At 38.0% G+C, this 20,389-nt stretch overlaps 1 protein-coding gene across 3 annotated transcripts; it reads left to right on the top strand.

Annotated features, from left to right (window-relative positions):
• The first annotated feature begins 3,153 nt into the window (after positions 1–3,153).
• Positions 3,154–13,657, top strand: LOC136241746 (uncharacterized). Of its 3 annotated transcripts, none has more exons than XM_066033044.1 (2): positions 3,154–3,174; positions 12,145–13,657. In XM_066033044.1, the coding sequence occupies exon 2, from the start codon at positions 12,164–12,166 to the stop codon at positions 13,538–13,540; it is 1,377 nt and encodes a 458-aa protein (XP_065889116.1). In that variant the 5' UTR covers positions 3,154–3,174; positions 12,145–12,163; the 3' UTR covers positions 13,541–13,657. The 3 variants fall into 3 exon arrangements, with proteins under 3 accessions (XP_065889116.1, XP_065889114.1, XP_065889115.1); XM_066033042.1 differs by lacking the exon at positions 3,154–3,174 and adding an exon at positions 3,211–3,328; XM_066033043.1 differs by lacking the exon at positions 3,154–3,174 and adding an exon at positions 3,260–3,324.
• Positions 13,658–20,389: the final 6,732 nt, after the last annotated feature.

The raw sequence follows: 20,389 nt of genomic DNA, 5'->3' as shown, positions 1-20,389 counted from the left end.
TTTCCTGGTGCACTTTGCAGAAGCATAATTACCTACTTATGCTATAAGAATGTTGGTTAAGCTTGGTTGTAAACTCAATATGAAATGGGTAAATTGAGCAAAATTAATAACATTACAGTATTACTGGTGTATATGTAAGAGTCTATGATAGTCCTGATCATCCGCCCGCCCGCATCCTTTTGTTGGCTAGGGAGTGACCAGAAACTAAGGTATGACTTGGAGTGGCCTAACTCATCTGAAATAACTATAGACAGTATATACTACTATGAATTAACCAACTATGTATTACTACTTTACAATATGGTAGTTTGGGTTGTGCAATAATATTATTATTATTATTAATGGACAAAAATTGCTTGGCAGTACAAGACTGTCAAGCTAGGCCGCAGGCCTTTGAGAGTGCCCATATCTTGTTGTTCTCCATAAATCATCAAGATTCTTCTTAAACAATGCCACGGTTGGTGCAGAAATAACATCTGCTGGAAGAAAATTCCACAAATTAACTACTCTGTTCAGGGACTGATCCAGAGGGGGTGAATGAGGTGGCTAGCCACCCACCATGCATGGCCTTGCAACCACTCAGACATGCATTATTTAATAATGCTGAAGATTACTGATCATGAACACTCTTTCGTTATATCGATATGAACTAAATTCCTGCATTGCATCAGATTCCAATGCTAGCTGGCTATAACCTTACAGTAGATGGTAGCAGTATACATGAATTTATCTATGATCATGGGCAGTATTAACTATATCACCAGGCAGAGGACTTCTTGAAGGAAAATATGGGGTCTGCTTTAGGATTGAGTCAATTTTACTTTTATGTCTGCAGCAATTCACCCTAAGGCTGTAGAATAATGCGACTGCCTCAAATGTTTAAGTTGGCTAAGTAGTGAAAAACATATACTGAGAATATTATAGCTATAACCTTTAAGGTGATGTTTCTTCCTGTGGGGCACATCATTAGTAGGAGATGATAGTTCACAATTAGTTATATAATGGAGTAAACCTAAACTATCATCTCCTACATATCACATATGACAGAGAGGAATGTGCAGTATGTGCACAGGTGTTACAGGTGTATTACAGTTTGTTTTAACCACTGGTGTTAACTCATGATCAGCCTGTACTGGGATTATAAAATACATTAGGCCAGGAAAACTTGATTACTAGTTTCTCATCCACAAAAATTCAGATTTCCATGCAGGAGGGAGGTCATTTTTCATTGTTAATTAGTAAAGAAAATACTCCAAATCAAGCTGTCTGTTATAAAGGTTAACTAAAACCTTTTAAGAACTATCACTTATGCATTAGCTACCACCTTCTCTGAGGTGCAAGTGACATTTGCTGCGCTGTAAAACGATAACCAGCTTTCCTAACATCAAAATACATGTGCACGTGATTGATAACAGCAATAATGAAATTAGAGGTGATGGGGTAAAAAGGGATGCGGGAGGGGATGAGAAACAATTAATCAAGTTTTCCCGGCCTTATTATGTTCACAAGAACATGCTACTAGCTATGTGCTACAAGCTAGATGATAATATTGTCAGCCCTTCTTCCCTGATGTAACTACCAAGACATTCAAGACTCTCATCTTAAAATCTGGGCCAGCCACCCACCTTGGTTTATTTCTGGATCAGTGCCTGCTGTTGGTGAAAAAATTATGCCTCACTAGCAGCCGAGATCGAAATTTAAAGAGTTTACGGTGGTGACCTCTGGTGGTATCCGTATTACTCAAAGTGAAAAATGAGGTAGGGTTGATGTCATAGTAACCATTCAATATCTTGTACGTCTCAATTAGATCTCCCCTTTGACGTCTACAATACAGTGAATATAAACCAAGTCTCTCTAGACGAGTTTCGTATGGTAAATCAAATAAACTAGGTAATAACTTGGTGGCACGTCTCTGTACTTTCTCTAGGAGATCAATATCTTTCGCCAAGTAAGGGCTCCAGACCTGCATGGATGCAATACTCCAAGTGAGGTCTGACATACATTTTGTACAAAAAAGTCAATATAATTAGCTATTTCTCGTAATTCATGAAATATTCGTAATTCATTCAATTACGTTGCTATGCACTGCTAAGGAAGCGTTTGTTAAATAAACCGCTTTTACCAACATATTACGCACAAAACTATCTTCTAAACTGTTTTATAGTGTGACTAACGTGTTTTTTCCCACAAATTCTCTCGACAAAGCCTCAAAGCTGCTCTTCATTTTCGTTCGCGTACGTAAGGGATACGCCCCCTTTCAACTCGAAGCGATAGGCTATTCCTGGCAGTGTACGAGGCCTGCACCGTTGTTTTTCAGTTGCTAAATTCCTGAAAACCTCAAGGGGAAGGTAGTCTGAGGAAAGTCACCACACCCGTATTTCAGTCCGCCGAAAAGAAACCACCTCAGAGCAAAGTTCACCTGTGCAGAAGTTTAATACAGACCTCATTTCACTTTTACTTCTTACGTAAAAGCTGCTTTCACCGTTATTAAACGATTTTGCTCACGTGGGTGCGTACGGACAAACATAGGTAGATAGGTACATAGGTAGATAGGTAGATAGATAAGTACACACACACACTTTTACGGAAACAATTACAGTAAACCAGGCGCACGCCCACAGCCGGCCTTCGGCCGGCTGTGGGCGTGCGCCTGGTTTAAAAAGTGGTTTTACTATACGGTGAAACTTCTCTAGGGCCACCTCTGGTAGCTACCCTGCAAAATTTTGGCCTTATTAGGCCACTCCAAATAAATTCTCTGTTTCTCATCCTGGACTCAAGCATATTTGCATGCGGGCGGGCGGTCCATTTCCATTATTTCATTATAAGATTGGCAGCTTTTGAAGCCATTATTTACCTGGCACAACCAAAAAAGCTGCATAAAAGCATGCTTATGCTTGTTCCTTCCTTCTTAAGTTGCAAAAATAGCAGTTTGTGCCGACTTGATAGTACTGCTGACACTGTTTCAAGTGAACCTGTCAGTATGCAAGAATAACCAGAAAATAATGGAAGAATACGGAATAATGGAATATTTAGAGCTGATAGTAACCAGATGCGGGCGCCGGTGGACGGGAAACAGAGAATTTATTTGGAGTGGCCTTAAGGAGGTCATGAAGCTGTATTTGGGACACAAAAGGTGGCCATTATAAATTATTAAAGAGGTGGCCGCTAAGTGAGGTGAGATTTCACTCGCTATCTGTAGTCTCGCGTAGCCAGACCCTCCAACGCGCAGGGCGCTTGTAATATTTAATCGATAGGTGCCTGCGCGTTGGAGGGTGTTTGGTGGAGACAGTTCTGGACGATAGATTCACTGAAATCTAAGTGGACGTCGGTAAACAATAATCTGCATTGTATATTAAACGAATATGTTTGTTACTTCGTATAGAGTAGTTTCAAAACCATAGTTACCAAAAATTACGCAATGGACACACCCAAATCGCCATGTTTTTGTACCAGACTGTTTCATGTTGCAAGTTGAATTCCTCGCTAAATTCATGCCAAGACTTATTAATACGTAAGTAAAAGAGATGCCAGTGATAGAATAAAGTATGTAGGTGAGTTATTACGCATTAAAAGATCCGTACTGCCTCCCAACAGGGCAGTTTCGTAGGAAGGAGAAATGCGTAAAGATGGATTTGGCCAAATTGCGACCTATTCACCGCCCAAAGGTGGTTAAAACTAGGGGAAACCTGCAGTATAGGTCTTTATCCAGCATCGTACAGCCACATCGAGCTATCCCCGAGTTAGCCAGAATCGCTCATGTGCTGGGATTCCCACTTCGTGTGAAAAAGCAGACAGTAAAATAAGACCGCTAAAGTTTAACTGATGGTTGATTTCGACAATAAAACTTAACTCTAGCAAAATTCACCACTAAGAGTCTTCTTTTGCTGGCGTTTTATCACAGTTTGGTAGTACGCCATTAAGGTAAGTGTGCCTAATTCCGGACAGTTCCTAACTCCGGACACTTCCAATGTTTTGCGTCATATCACCAAAACTATCAACTGCATTTACTTGAAACTTTAGGTGAGTACTGCTTCATATACAATGATACTGTGATTCTAAAATCAGCTTAAAAGTCCTGCTAATTGTTCTAAACGAGGTGATTATTTATTGCCATGTGTGGCAAAATTATCAAAAATTCTTCGATAGTCGCTGCTTATTCCCAAATTCAAACAGCTATCTGGCTGATTTTAATACAGTGCAGAGGGACAACTATGACTTACCACTGTACCAAGTTTCGTTTTCAAACAATCAGCCAAACACTTGCTATTGACGATTTTGTAAGAGCCAGTCTCATTGAAGCTGCATAAATATTTGTGTAAATACACCTACATTTGAAATACCCATAACTCGGCAACGAAAGGTACTATGACTCTCAAAATCGAGTATGAGGTGGGTAATAGATGCAAGTTTAACGTGGCAGTGTTTAAAATTCGAAATCAACATCGGAAGTGCTGTATCAGGCGTGATAAAAAGTGTCCGGAGTTAGGAGCATGCGCGAAATTTACACATAGTTGAATTTTGGAGCGCAGCTCCTCGACGGATGGAGATATTTTGATGAAACTTGCAGGACTGATGCACCATAGGATAGGCTTTATCACCATAGTTTAAGAATTAAGTAATTCGCTTGCATGGCGGAGATAGAGTACCGGAAGCAAAAACTGTCCGGAGTTAGGCGCACTTACCTTACCGGTCTTGTACCTTTCAGGAGCTCTGGCTAATCCTGGGATAGCTGGATGTGGCTATACGCTGCTGTGGTGCTGGGTAAAGACCTATACTGTAAGTTTCCCCTAGTTTTAACCACCTTTGGGCGGTGAATAGGTCGTAATTTGGCCAAATCCATTTTTACGCATTTCTCTTTCCTTCGAAACTGCCCTGTTGGGAGGCAGTACGTATCTTTTAATGCCTAATAACTCACCTGCACATTTTATTCTATCACTCGCATCTATTTTACTCACGTATTAATAAATCTTGGCATGGATTTAGCGAGGAATTCAACTTGCAACATCAAGCAATCTGGTACAAAAACATGGCGATTTGGGTGTGGTCCATTGCGTAATTTTTGGTTACCATGGTTTTGAAACTGCTCTATTGATAAATTGTTGGAAAGAAAAATGTAATTAATGGGCTTGCGCAGCGCTGAGTCTTAACGGTGACTAATTCTCACGAATCCCAAGAATGCGATTCAGACAATAACTCTCCAATAGAGCTACAGGTAAGCGGGGTTAATTTTTTAGAGAAGATACACAAAAACATAACAAATAAAGCTAAATAAATTACAAAAAAAATGAAGCGAGTCTAGTATTCAGCTTGAATTAGGTCAAATGAAGTAAACTGGCCATCTCCTCAAGATTGTAGAAAGCAAGCACGTCTCACTTTATTGTACAAGGTAATAAATCACTTATTACTTGTCCCAAATCACTGTTTGCCATCATTAAACCAAACTGCTACTTGAGCTCATCATGACCACTGAGAAATTTAATCATATACAATCTTCAGTAAACACTTATCTCTATTCATTCCTACCCAGAACTATTCCCCAATGGAACGGTCTATGTATCCTATAATCTATCTAGCATTGATCTTGAAACATTTAAACAATTAACAGCTCCTATATACTTTGTAACTTAACGCTTACTGTAACTTAGCACTCATTGTAACCTAGTGCTTATTGTAACTTGGCACTTATCGTTATATTATAACTTAAACTTAGCACTTATGTGTACATGTACATTAGCGTTAAAACCCTGCTGGGTGATTGCTAATTAATAAATAAATAAGTTGGCAGTGATGTTAGAGATTGACCAAAGCATCCCTTAGAGCTACAGGTGCGGCTTCTCAATTGCAACACATTACTTTTGTTTTGAGTTAGAGGAATTTGTTGCTATTGAGTAATCGTCCGTAGCTGGTCTACTGTGGATGCAATGAAGCGATTTGACACTTTTCCCCATAGACTACAATACATCCAGTCACTGTTGTGGTATGTCAAAAAATTTACGGTACATATATCGTTTAATCAGTACTTGTTCAATCGGATATACTCAGTGGTGGCTATGTAAAGATCATGCTGGAGTTTGCTGAGTATATCTTGCATTGTGTGCATCTCTGTGTGCACACAGATCAAGTTAATCAACCCCTGACAAGGAGCATGGTGCCATGTGGGTTCATTTAATAGGCCATTCCAAATAAATTCTTTCACTGTTTCTCATCCTCCACTCAGGCATATTTGCATGCGGGTGGGCAGTCCATTTCCATTATTCCATCATAAGATTAGCAGCTTCTCAAGCCATTATTTGGCTGAGTGCAGCCATAGCAAACTACATAAAAGCACACTTAAGCTTGTATTTTCAAGGAGCAGGTATAATAAAACATCAATTTGTGTTGACTCGACTCATGAGCTGACACTTGACAAAATCGAGGTTGTACATTAAAAACCTAGGAAATAATGGAAGAATACAGAAAAAGTGGAATGTTTAATGCTAACACTGGACGGTGGACAGGAAGTAGAAAATTTCTCAAGGAAACGGAATCACACTAGAATTTCTCTTGGGGGAGGGATGGGGGTCAGGAATAAGGCCAAAAACCAATTTATAACTTGTGATTGTAATGTGGGTTAGCAGCCCAATGTGGTAACTGGTAACTACTGGACAATCATGCCCACAATATAAAGTGACCATGGCCACACTATAAATAGAGTCAATAGTAACTGCTGTATTTCTGGAGGTTACTTAAATGCAAAAGCAATGGTGAATCCAGGATAGGGCATTTGAAGACATTCAGAGGTTATTTAAGACTTCAAAACCATCTGTAAAGGCCAAAATAGCAAATGGGACACTAGCTACTAGGAGGTGATTATTTAACTTACAAAAGAATCTGGCTCTGCCCAACCACCTAAATCTTAGCCTGTTTGTACCCCTCCCCCGCCAAGCTCCTGGATCCGCCTTTGAAGTCATTCAGTAGCTGCACACAATTTAAGGTGTATATACCGGTATTACGCATGGCACAGGCACGGTTTTCACACTGATTAATCATCACCGACAATCCTTGCATTAAAAAGCTTCCCTCTGATCCAAGGGGTAGCTAACGTCTTGGGACTCTCGTACACTATCTGAGAAATCCAATTATAAATACATGAAATATTTATTGAAATAATGCAGAAATACGTGTTAAAATACTTAAATATTGGGACTCTCGTACACCATGTTGAGTTTTTGCGTGGGCGCTGGCTACTCCTCGCTCTGATCAGAAGACGAGAATGCCCGATGCCTGAGGGGTGTGGTAGCTATAGTTCACGGAATGAAAACCAGTACGGTTTTTAGCGGTTATCATCATGCTGTCATGTGATACGTACGCTGAAGCAGAGAGGCGTCTTGCAAATTGGTGAGTTTTGTTGTCGCATTTTATATCTACCATAGATCTACGTATGTAGTCAGTGAATGGTAGTCACAATCGGGTTGTGCATACATATCGGAGCGAGTATCGGAGGTACTACTACTAGACTAGGTCCTCAGTCAGTGACTGCCAATCCCGTCCACCGAGTGACCCGAGCAGCACTGACCCTCACGGAGTTATAGCTACCGTGAGATTTACGATTTCATTACCAAGCTCAAGGTCTCACAAGCAGTAGCTCTAAACTCAGGTAAGCCTACCAATTCTCACGATCAGTTTCACGCTCAGGCCAGACTCGTCAACTTGAAGCTCTCAAAACGCCTTTCCATTTCTTGGGGGATTTCCCCGGGAATATACAGCTAAGCTATGGAGGAGTTCCTAGACCAACCCTACCTCACCATACTTAAGATTCAGCCTTGATTTCTCTTTTGCTAGTTAATTACTTCTTACTTGATGTAAAATTGTTAGAGTATTAAATTCACCTAATATTGGACGGGCTCTAAAATCGGACACAATTTCTCCCACACTACAAGACACCTGTACATCTCCATGTAGGGCAATGTTGCAGAAACTGGTGTACCATGTTTAAGAGTTTTCAGGTTCTTTGCAGCAGTCTTCGAAAGATTTGTCTGATGAATATGTATAATCCAGAAAGATTGATTCACGGACAGCCTGTGTTTGCAGATCACAATTGCATCCAAACAAAACCTGCTTCCAACCAGATTGTAGAGCTACTCATCTACTTTCCAAATATCTATGGCTTATTTAATTTCTCTTTTGTGTATGTCAAATGGACTGATTGTGACGATGAACTGCCTGGCTGGTATAAAGCTCAGATTGACCAATATTTTTTGGATGGAACTTGTAAGATCATATATGATGACAAAGATGATCATGTAGTATACGAGATTGTTGACCTTAGGAGGGTAGAGTGGAAGCCTTGTTCTAAGAGAGCAAGGAAGTTTGTATCTCTGCATAACAACCCAGCCATAAGCAAGTCTAACTGGAAGCGATCTCCTAAATTTGCAAATTCTATGAAGCATTCATTGAAAGGTTATGCTGATGATGTTACTTTAATTTCAAATGATGTTGATGCGTACACATCAGTGCTGCAAACTATTGATGAAAAAGCTGCTGATTTAGACCTGTTTTTTAAGCCAATTAAATGTGTTTCATATCGGTTTAATGGCTCAAGGATTATTCCACATGGAATCTCTTTATCTAATGGAGTCACTAGATCAATTGTAGAAGGTGAAACCAAGTTTTTAGGAAAGTTGATCAGTGTATCTTTAAGTGCTACTAAAAGAGCTGCAGGTAAACAAATGATCACTCGACTGACTACACTACTGATTGCAACTGATTCTCTCTGTATTCATGGAGAGTACAAGTTTTGGATATTAGAAACTACATCATATCGTTGCTACATTTTCACCTCTGTGTTTATGCAGTGTCAACTGGGACGATTTCACAGATGGAATCAACTGCCACTCACCATCTGAAGAAGTGGTTGAAGTGCAACTAGAGTAATACTGTATGATCCTGGTGTTTGCTGTCCTAGTATTACACATGTCTCACGAGAAGCCAAGCTCAGCTTACTAGCTTGTAGTGCTGTGAACCTGCAGAGTTTACTAAAACTGGTTATTGGAAGGTGAATAATTGAATATTGACCAGTTATTGTCTGATTGTAAATTAGCAGACATTATGGCACTAAACATGCCTTTTGGAAGCTTAGGGTGGTACCAAAGTGACCATCAACATCCTGCCTTACAATAACAGCTATTACAAACACATATTTACACATGCTTTGAGGTTATGTTGTGATGTTAACACTTGTCAGCAGGGGTAATTTATGGTTTACCAAGTGGGTGGGCAAAACCGGTTAAAAGGCTTCTTAGTCAATAATTGGCTTGACCTAGACAATACCGGTTAATAACCGTTTTTCAATAACCGTTTTTCAATACCGGTTAATAACCGGTTTTTCCTAACCGGTTTTTCCATACCGGTTAATAACTGGTTTTTCCATACCGGTTCACAACACTACTAGCTTGTGTCAGTGCTTTTTCTGACCACCGCCTTAAAGAACTAGGATTACAACTACAGCTTGGGAGAATCCCTTTACAAATGCAAGATAATGACTACTCTTTGATGTTGTCCGCTTGTGAGCAACTATCTTCAATTCCAACTGCCCGATCTTTGTATGTTAAAGCTAAGCATTTATTATCAACCAACATTAAGTCCCAATGTGATACCCATCTGCAGACACTTTCAGTCCAATGTAAGTTTGGAGATTCTGCTAAGTTGGAGGAATCGTGCAAGACATGGAACCGACTGATGTCTGGTTTTCATCCTGGACAGTTGTCATTTCTTTTGTGGGCTACTTCAGATACCTTACCAACTGCAGTTAACCTATGTGTGTAGTCCGATGTTAAGTGTACTTTGTGTGACTCAAATTGCCCCACCACAGCTCACATTCTAGGTGGCTGTCCTGTTGCCTTTACACAACAGAGGTATACATACCGTCACGATCAAGTACTTACCCTTCTGGCCTCTAAACTCAAGGAAATGTTCAGTGACTATCTGGATATCTATTCATGTTTTTGCTAACCTTCAGGGATTACATGCTAGTGATGCACCTCAAGCCACTATTCCATCTACTCTACTGATTACACCTTACAGGCCAGATATCGTTGTATATAACTTGGACAAACCCTCTGTTGCTTTACTCAAACTAACCTGTCCTCTGGACTCAGAGCACAACATTCATTCTGTTAGGTCTAGAAAGCAAACAAAGGCCGGATATCATCAACTGCTTGCAGAATTTGATCGCCTACAGATTCCAAACTATTATGAAACAATTGAAATTAGCGTGCTGGGCCACTACTTACCTTCTTCCATTCAAAACATCAAGAACTTTATTGACTTTGTACAACTTTCTGTAACCACCAAATCTTCCATCCGACAGATCCTTGACAATGCTGCTCGTAAATGTATGACATGTTCGCAAAAGATTTTCTTGGCCAGGAATTGTACTGACTGGTCAACCGAGCTCTTAACTTAAGTTTTTTTGTTTTGTTTTGTTCTGTAATTATTGTTGCTGCTGTTGTTAGTCCGTTATTGTTTGTTTGTTTATTTTGTTAGTTTGTTTTTACATGTACACTCCTTGCCGTGCCCACAAACTAGATCTCATTTTGATCAATTTTACTGAGACCAAGAACTAATACATGTAATGTATGTATCATTATTACTAATAATGGTTCTCTCTCCTATTCTTTTAATTATGAGTTACTGAGCAAAGAAAGCAGACTATCACTGGAGCAATAATCGCACTAGATATTTTTTGCTTAAAACAGATTATTAAAGAGGATAATTGGGTTCAGTCATACACTGCAAGTTATAAAATTACTGTTCCAGCAAATGCAGCGCCTGGCGGACTTAAAATACTGCGATAGCATTGAAATTCTCTAATAGAGCAGTCAAATGCTCTAATGTAACTGTCAAGTGTTTCAATTCCAAACCCAAAAATTTTGAATAAATATAACTAAAATTAGATTTTAAACATACCAGCAGTCTTAAAAACTCTCTTTGGTGAAATTTCTTCTGTGACTGCTATTTTAGAGTATTTGGCTGCTCTATTAGAGAATTTCAATACTACAGTATTTTAAGTCTACCAGGCGCTGGATTTGTTGGAACAGTAATTTCACAACTTGCAGTGTATGACTGAACCCAATTATCCTCTGTAATAATCTTTTTTAAATCACAAATTTAGATTTATTCAAAAATTACCTAGTGCGATTATTGTTCCAATAATAATCTGCTTTCTTTGCTTACTTGTCTATTTTTCTTCACAGTGTACTGTTTATAACTGTAAAGTGCATTTGTAACTGTTGTCTTCTATTTGCCAGCCTCTTGGCCTGGCTTTCTGTACATCTATAAACAATGTATTGTAGTTCTGTAAGTCTGGGGGGCAAAAAGAAAAGTCAGGGAAAGCCCCCCTTAGATCTGCCTATGTCCATAGGTCTTTGGGGTACTGGCTTTTGCCATTCTCTTATATTCATATAGTTGACAATAACAGTTGTATTATAGCACTGTTACACAATTACAGTAGTTACATTGCTTCTTGTTGACATGTATGTGGCTTTTTGCATAAAGTGTATCAGATGCAACTTCCATAATTAATTTTGATCTAGCTAGTTACTAACTCAAAAGGTTGCTTAGCAGCTGCATTTAACTATATTTTTACCAAAGGCTTTGCAACACGAGTGTTGAAGGTCTGTAGGACACCTGGTCTAGATGTATGTTTGAAAAGTTGTGGAATAGAGAAAAAATCCTTGATTATACAGGGGGCATAGGAAGCATCTACAAATTGGGTAGGCAACTGCTAGATCATACTTGCCAGCATCAAGCACAATCAGCAAATTTTTCAGTTAAACTGTTTAAAATACACTTTAATAGAGTATCGCTGCATGACTGTTCTATTATTTGGTAATAGAGTATCTTGAGTGCAATATCCAGAAGTGATATGCATGGCTCATTAGTTACCACCAAAAGTTGGGTAGGCAATTGCCTACAGTTCCATCGTCCCTGGTCTAGACTTCATGGTATATGCAAAATATCATTGATGCAGCAAGAAAAGCAACAGGCATGGATGATAAACTAATACATAGGTTAAGGTGATAAAAATAGTACATAATAAAGAAGTACTAAACCACGTATGCATATATTCTGTGATTTATGCTGTCTGTTTATGTCATATAATAGCTCTTGATCAACAGTCTGAATGGGATTTGTCAGTGTGCTGATATTACTGATAATTACAGTACATTCAGATGCCAAGTCAATTGAGAAAGAATTTGCAGTATGTGCTGAAATTGACAGATGTTCTTGTAATTTAACAGGAGTGGAACAACCTGGAGTGATTGATTTACATAGCCTGGTTAATGGTAAACATGAGCCAACATTTGTAACTCAAGTAGGACACCACAACTATTTTTATAATCCGTGCTTGACCTTCTCTAGTCATGTGTGTGCCAACTCTGCCTTATGTCAGACAGCAGATAGAAATGAAATTTACAACTTGGGAGATCTTGATTCTGTTAAATTTCTCTACAATAACAATAGCTTGTTTGCATTTTACCATGGTGATGACAGATCATCATCAGTTCAGCTGATATGTGATGAGTCAGAGATGGAAGGAAGATTTGAGTTTGTTGGTATGCCTGTTGCAAAAACCTACCATTTTAAGCTCTACACTCAAAGTGCTTGTCCTAGAAAATCCAAAGTTGAATGTAAAGCTAAGGATTTGTGTAGTTGTGAAATGTCAGATGGAACTGGTACCATTGACCTTAATTTTCTAAATAATCCAACAAATCCAGTGAGGGATGTAGTAAGTCCAGCACATTCCTTCTTATATAATCCTTGTGCATATATGCTGAAGCCTGACTGTAAGTACAGTTCACTATGTGAAGAACAAGGAGATTTACTGTTGCCTATTGGTTTGACAGTCTCTGCACGTTTTGTGTTAACAAACAGTAGTCAACTTAGCTTACTATATGATAATGTTGATTTGAACTATAGTGTGTCAATTGTGAACTTGATTTGTGATCCCAACCAAAGAAATGAGCCATATTTTAGAGCAGTTGGTGATGGACACACATTTAATCTTTACAGTGTGTGTGCCTGTCCTAATGGTTGTTATGGTGTGCCATCAAACGGATCATGTGACCAAACTGACTCATGTACCTGTAAGAGTACTAGTGATGGTGCAGTGATCAACCTTCATGACCTAGACAACCCATATGCAGCATTAACTGCTATAGACAATGAAGGCTATACCTACTACTACAATCCTTGTAGTGGAATAAAACTACAGAATCCCACTGGGAAATGCAATGGAGTAGCTGCATGCCAAAAAGATCCATTCCATAACAACACTTGGTACAATATTGGAGATAATGGTCCTAAGATAGGCTATAATGTTGTCTCAAAGTCTTTTACATTTTATTACACTGGAGGTGAAGGAGGACGTTTTTTTGAAGTGAGAATGATATGTGATCATGATTCTAAAGCTCCAGTACTTGCTGCAGATGGTGTTATTCCTATAGGTGTACTCCGCTATCGTCTGAAGCTCATCTCTAAGTATGCATGTAGTGTATAAGGAATGTATTTAACAAGGTATAGCTGCTGTATACATTAACCAGAGTGGTACACACTTTTGTAAAATTATGGTGTTTTAATTTACATAGCTGAATATACTGTATTTACTAAGCTGGAATTACACTCATTAGGTGTATACACCTCAATGCTCCAGATTTCTTTCTTCTCTCTTTATATATAACTAGCATTGGTACCTTCCCTACGTGCAGGGACCACATTATAATAACAACCAATTAATTGCAGGCATGCATTAAATGGTGCCATTCTTGCCCTGTAGCATGCAGGCACTGCTAGGTGGCATCATTTTTAATACCACCATCACACATTCTAATGTTACAATGTTTGCAATAGAAACAAAAACCTGATCAAATTCAACATTTTGCATCATTTTCACAATCTCATTAGTAAATCAGTTACTGCTTGAGTATGGGCGTGAATGCTCTATTAGAATATATTGATCTTTAACTCCATCTTGAAAATAATTTTCAAGTATAGCCTTGCCTGAGGCAAAATGGATTACTAGCCATAGCAGTAGTCCATTACTGTGCAAATTTTGATATTATTCGAATAGTGGTCCCAAGACGGAGCAATAGAGTTGAATTAGTATCAGTCAGTATATGAGTTTTGCTGTGTCAGTGTGCTAGCTTTAATCCATGAATTATTACCCTTGGAATTATAAAATTCTGTAATCTGATCTCTACTGCTAGTAATAAAAGTTCTGGCATTTTTCATGATATTTCCTTAAATCACACTTACCAATGCAACTCTTTATAAGGTCAAGGTGGAAAACCTGCAGTATAAAAATGATCAATTATGACTGCTATTCATGTTTCTTGTAGTTTTACCACATTAAAAAAAACTTTCACAATAATTCTGATTACTCTACACAGTCCTAGTTGCAACCATACACAAGTTCCACAAGGTTATGGACTAGCTAGTCACCTGATTTTGTAATACCAACTTGTAAAATCATAACTAATGACTGTGATTTAGTACATTTAGAAGTTGGTATTAACTGTGATACTTACAGCTTTACAAACACAAATATAGCTTGTAACAGTCACATAGTACTAAGTACAAAATCATCTATACATGATACAATACGTTGTTAAAGATGTACAAAATTTTTCCAAATATTCATTTTGGTGAATACAGTCATTTAAAAGTAATATTGATGTATATAAGGGATTTTATGTAAGATATTATTGTGAAGCTACAATGGTGAAATCAGTGATGATAACTGAAGCTGTAATTACTCTTTTGCACTAAAACTTGTGATAGTACAACTGTAAATGAACAGTTAGTCAAGTAGATTCTTGTTCCAGCTGTTGAAATAACCTGTTACACTCCATCAAGCAGTCGACAGGTCCCATGGCCATGGTTCTTAACTGAATTTTTGGTAGCACGGAGGTGTCATAACAGATCTTGTTGACGTAAATCTGCCTCACCTTGGTTCCTAAAATTTATACATAAACAACAGTACTATACCACATCAATGGTTTAAAAGAGCTTTAAAAAAATCAAAATTTATTACCTTTGTAAGTTCGCATAGAAATACTGAATCTGGTTATTAAGCACACATATGTATTAAGCGTATAGTTATTTTATACTTGTTTTCCTGTATGGTTGAAAAGTGCGTGTGGATGAACATAAAGCTCCAACACAAGAGAAGAAATGCTAGAGGTTTGTCAGCTGTGCAATGTACAAGGCTTAAAATTTTAAGTGGTACACGGCCAATAGTTAATGTCAATGTGGATTTACTATGCTAAATATCAAGTAAAACAGTCTTCTGCAACATGGAAATCTACATTTTGGACTGTATAGAATCCCTTGATTCAAGGAACAAGAGTTATGTTCCACCATTACAACACCATTAAGAAGCACAAAGTGCTCTAGCCATTGCCTTCAGTACTTGTTTTAAAGTTTCCTTGCTAAGCTATGAAGGAACAAATGCATGCACTTTTGTATCCATTAATTGGGATCTAGATAAACCCCACTATAAGGAAAGTTTTAACAGTGATGCTTTTAGGATTTTCTTACCTAGTGTGACCGCTTCAGCATTGGTAAAAAATGGTGTAGCACAGACAGTGACATTCCACTAGGATGCGGCACCAAATTCACCTGAATTGTCATTAATAATTTTTTTGCCATTAACCTACCATCACAGCCATTTCTTGGCCGCCACCTTGGATTTCACATCTTTTTTCACCCTGGCCTTTTTGGAGGCCACACTCTGTTTTTACAGCTTGGTTGTTTTGGTTTATATATCACTCCTTTTTGTATTGCAAGCCACAAAGCCAGCCATCAGCTGGCTTTGGTGTTTTCTTTTAACTTGTTTTTCTCTTCACTACAGGTCAAAAGGCAGAAGCAGTCATATGTATACCTTTTTGTCTGATTAAATAATTATTTGTATATTTTACATCACACATGTATACATAACTGAACTGTAGCTGAAACTGTCACCGTTAGTAGTTGAACACTTTTCAGGGTGACTTGCTTCTAGCTGAACTCTATACATGGTGATCTGTTTCCAGCACACATTTCTACTGGGTGACTTATTTGTAGCTGATCTCTCTCTGAGTAGCTTGTTTCTAGACTTGTTTGCAGCTGATCCTTCTACAGGGTGATTTGTTTGTAGCTGATCTCTCTACAGGGTGACTTGGTTAGAGCTGAACTCCACTGGGTGACTTGTTCCTAGCTGATCTCTCTACATGGTTATTTGTTTCCAGCACATATTTCTACTGGGTTATTTGTTTGTAGCTGATCTCTATATGGGTTACTTGTTTCCATCTGATCTCCCTTCAAGGTGACTGCTCTATTAGGGTGACTGCTCTATTAGAGTATCTCGATCTCGCACTTCTACACTAAGTTGAATTTTGTGTTATAACTCAGTGACTTTAAGTCTGATTCTTCTACACCATTGAAGAGTCTTTCTAAGATGATTACTCCATTTGTACAACGATTTTCAAAGCATTATTCCAAGCGGATTTTCAGTAGGCGTGGCAAGTAGTCGTTTTTTTTATTAGCTAATCTTATTATTATTATTATTAAATACAGAGAAAAAGGCATTATGCCTGTGAGTCCTGCTCATTACAATAAACACTTACATTAAGAATAAAAGTTATCAATCAAAATTTTTAAATTGTCAGTAGAATTAGACGACACTACATAATTGGGTAAATTATTCCACGAATTGATGGTTCTTACTGAAAAGAATTTACTGCGAACATTCTTTTGGGCATGAGGTTTAAAAAGTTTGAAGTCATGTCCCCTTGTGGCACTTGACAAATTCAGGTGGAAAAATAATTCAGGTTGAAGATTAACATTCCCTTGTAAGATATTATATACCATAATCATGTCAGCACGATGCCTTCAATATGACAATGTAGGAAGCTTGAGGGTAACCAGACATTCATCATACTCTAAACTGGACAGATCCTAAACACATTTAGTGGCTCTTCTTTGCACTCTCTCCATCCTGTCACAATCTCCAATATAATTTGGTCCCCATACAACATTAGCATATTCAAGGTGAGGTCTTACCAGAGCCTTGTAGAGTATTGGAAGGGTCTTTCTATTTAGAGTGTTAAATGATTTTTTGATTAATCCCAATAGACGATTGGCTTTGTTTATAGCAGAGGTTGCTTGGCTATGGAACTTTAAGCTAGAATCCACTATTATTCCTAGGTCTTTATGTTCTGATACTACCTGTAGGGGTTGTCCATCCATATAATATGTATGACATGGGTTAGAGTTACCCAGATGCGTAACAAATGTCTTAACAATGTTGAAATTCAGCAACCACTTCATTGACCACTCTTTTAGTAATAAGAGATCTTGTTCCAATTGAAAGTTACTCTGCTGGTTTACAATTGGGCAAAACAACTTAACATCATCAGCAAACAACAACACTTGGGATGATACTACACTTGGAAGATCATTGACGTAAATTGAAAACAAAAGAGGGCCAATCACAGATCCTTGAGGCACACCACTGAGTACATTACTTGTAGCTAATTTAACACCATTAATCACAACAGCCTGCTTCCTTTGAGAGAGAAAAGATCTAATCCACTGCAGAACTTTGCCCTGTATGCCATAAGCTTCAAGTTTTAAAAACAATCTTTCATGTGGGACAGAGTTAAAGGCCTTACTGAAGTCCAAATACAGTACATCGACAGGGATGCCTTTCTCAAGAGATTCAGTCCAGTAATGAAGTGCAGTTAAAAGTTGTGTAACACAGGAGCGTCTTGGCATGAAACCATGCTGTTCATTAGCTAGTAGATTATTCCTAAATAGATAATCAAACATTTTATCTCTGATCACTGATTCCAATACCTTGCAAATCAGTGGAGTCAAACTAATCGGTCTGTAATTAGATGGAAGTTTACGGTCACCCTTCTTAAACACTGGAGCCACGTCTGCTAATTTCCAATCATTAGGAACTATACCTGTGTCCAAGGATTTCTGAAACAATACTGCTAAAGGTTTTGACAATTCAAGAGCTGCTTCTTTGAAAAAAACGGGGATGCCAACCATCTGGACCAGGTGATTTATTAGCATCTAAGTGACATAACTTGTTATAAATATTGTTTTCGGAGATCTGAATATCAGCCATTGGTACATCATTAAATACATCAGGTAAAGAAGGCATATTTCTTAAATCTTCCTGGGTAAAAACACTTGCAAAATACTCATTAAGAACATTAGCTTTATCTAAATTTGAAACAGCTTCTCCATTATCACTAGTCCTTAAAGTAATCTTGATTGCATAAATACTACACACTGTTGGTGTTTTGGTTGTATCTTCATGGTTTCTAGCTTGATTTCTTTCAAACCACAAAAGGTTTGAGGTTCAATAGTTAACCTATCCACGCACCGATTTTCAGCTTCTTCCTATAAGGCCACTCCAAATAAATTCTCTGTTTCCCATTCTGGAGTCTGGCATATTTGCATGCAGGCGGGCGGTTGAAAGATTTTGCAAATTTAGCCTATTCAGTATTAAAATTGGCAATATTTTTGACTGAGAAATAATGCCACTTTGTATAAGTGATTCTCAATGCTTGTAAAGCATTGTGAATCACCTAAGTGTAATAATGATAAAATGACACCATTATTCCAGAACAGTTGTAATAGCTACTAGCTGTCAAATAAGGCATAGCCAGTAACTAAAATATATTCTGTACATAAAGAACAGTAAGGAGAAGGATGCAGCTACACATGATCAATACTTGCCATTAATTTTGTGTGTGAAATAGCTTAATTTAGTGGTACATTAAATTTAGCAATTTTAGAGTTTGGTTTTTTGCTAATTGAATTCACAATTTATATGGTAAATCCTAAAATCCATCAATATACAAGATTGCTAAATTTAGTGTACTGCTTAGCTTAAGGTATAACTAGTGTGCTTTACAGTCTCATGGCTCAAACTATAACGTCCAAACAGTAACAATGAAGAGAGGGCTTGAGAGGGCAAGTATACACTCACCGTGCAGTGTGTAGAGTATGCATATGTAGAATTTTCCAGCTAGGGGGGTCTGGGATGATGCTCCCTCTGGAAATTTTTGGAATATGGCTATCACAAGATTGCTATTTTTAACCAAAATTCTATTGTACTGAAAGATTGTGCGGGTACAAGATGGATGAGTTCAGTTGTAAGCAATTTTAGAAAAACAGAACTACACTTTTAAATGCTATTGGATTATAATGCAATACATAATAGTGGATTGTCAAAGACATACACAGGATTGGATCTTAAGGTCACTGTAGAGATTTAAAATACACACAAAAATAACTTCAATTTTGTAGCACGTATATATAGCCACAGACTGTTCTGATACTATTTCAATCTGTCTTTTTACAACTATATGGCCCAATGCCCCCATCACCATATTAATTTTTTATAACCAGAGTCCAAAACCACTTACATATACTACTAGTTTTTGGCCACAACTAACTCCCTTATAACGTGACAGCATAATTGCTGTGATATTATTTGAGCTTATGAAGTTGAGTTTGGGAGTGCAAACCCTGTATGACATTAAGTTTTATTAGCTTCAATTGATGCTAGATTCAGATAAATGCAGCATGGAACTTTGGCACTGATAAAGCAAAAACGAACAGTTCTCAGATAGCTACTACAGCATTGTTAACTGTATACATGCAAAGAAATTAACTGTTTTACTTAAGCATCTCAACCCAAGCATTAATGTAGCAACAATTGAAAATACCTAAACTGTTTGACAGAAGTTGTTCTCAGAAAGTGATTAGTATATGGTAGGATGTTTGGAGCAATGGTAAGGTAGCAGTGCACAGGTCAAGAAAACACACTGGCAACTTCTCGAAAAAAAACATTATGAAGGATGTTCTATTAGAGTAGTTGACTGTTCTATTAGAGTATTTCGATTTTTAGCAACTTTTAGGTTAAGTCTCACACCAAAAGTATAATTTGAATCCCTCTTAGTAATTCTAAGTAAAGATTAGCTATTCTCCCTTCTCTTTCCATCTTTTCATTTCCCATGCATACGTATAAGATGCAATTGCACCTATACTGCAACTTATAGAAGCTTCCTAGCTTGCACATGGTAAAATTTTGGAAGGGGGTGCTTCAGCACCCAAAGCACTCCCCCAATTCCGCCCTTGAGTGTGTTATCAGATATTCAAGAACCCCAAGTATTTACCTTGCTATCATTCTTACTGTGAGGATTGTCTAGAGAAGATACAGGAGCATTCCAAGATCGTTTGTCCAGAGTGCTGGCAGGAAGCAATAGTTCCTGCAGGAGAAGTGAAGGATTTACCACATAATTTTTTCATTAATCATCTGGTGGATGAACTAGTGTTGAAACATAAA

The sequence above is a fragment of the Dysidea avara genome, chromosome 12 (genome assembly GCF_963678975.1).
Source record: "Dysidea avara chromosome 12, odDysAvar1.4, whole genome shotgun sequence".
Taxonomy (NCBI): Eukaryota; Metazoa; Porifera; class Demospongiae; order Dictyoceratida; family Dysideidae; genus Dysidea; species Dysidea avara.
This window is presented reverse-complemented; position numbering and strand designations above follow the sequence as displayed.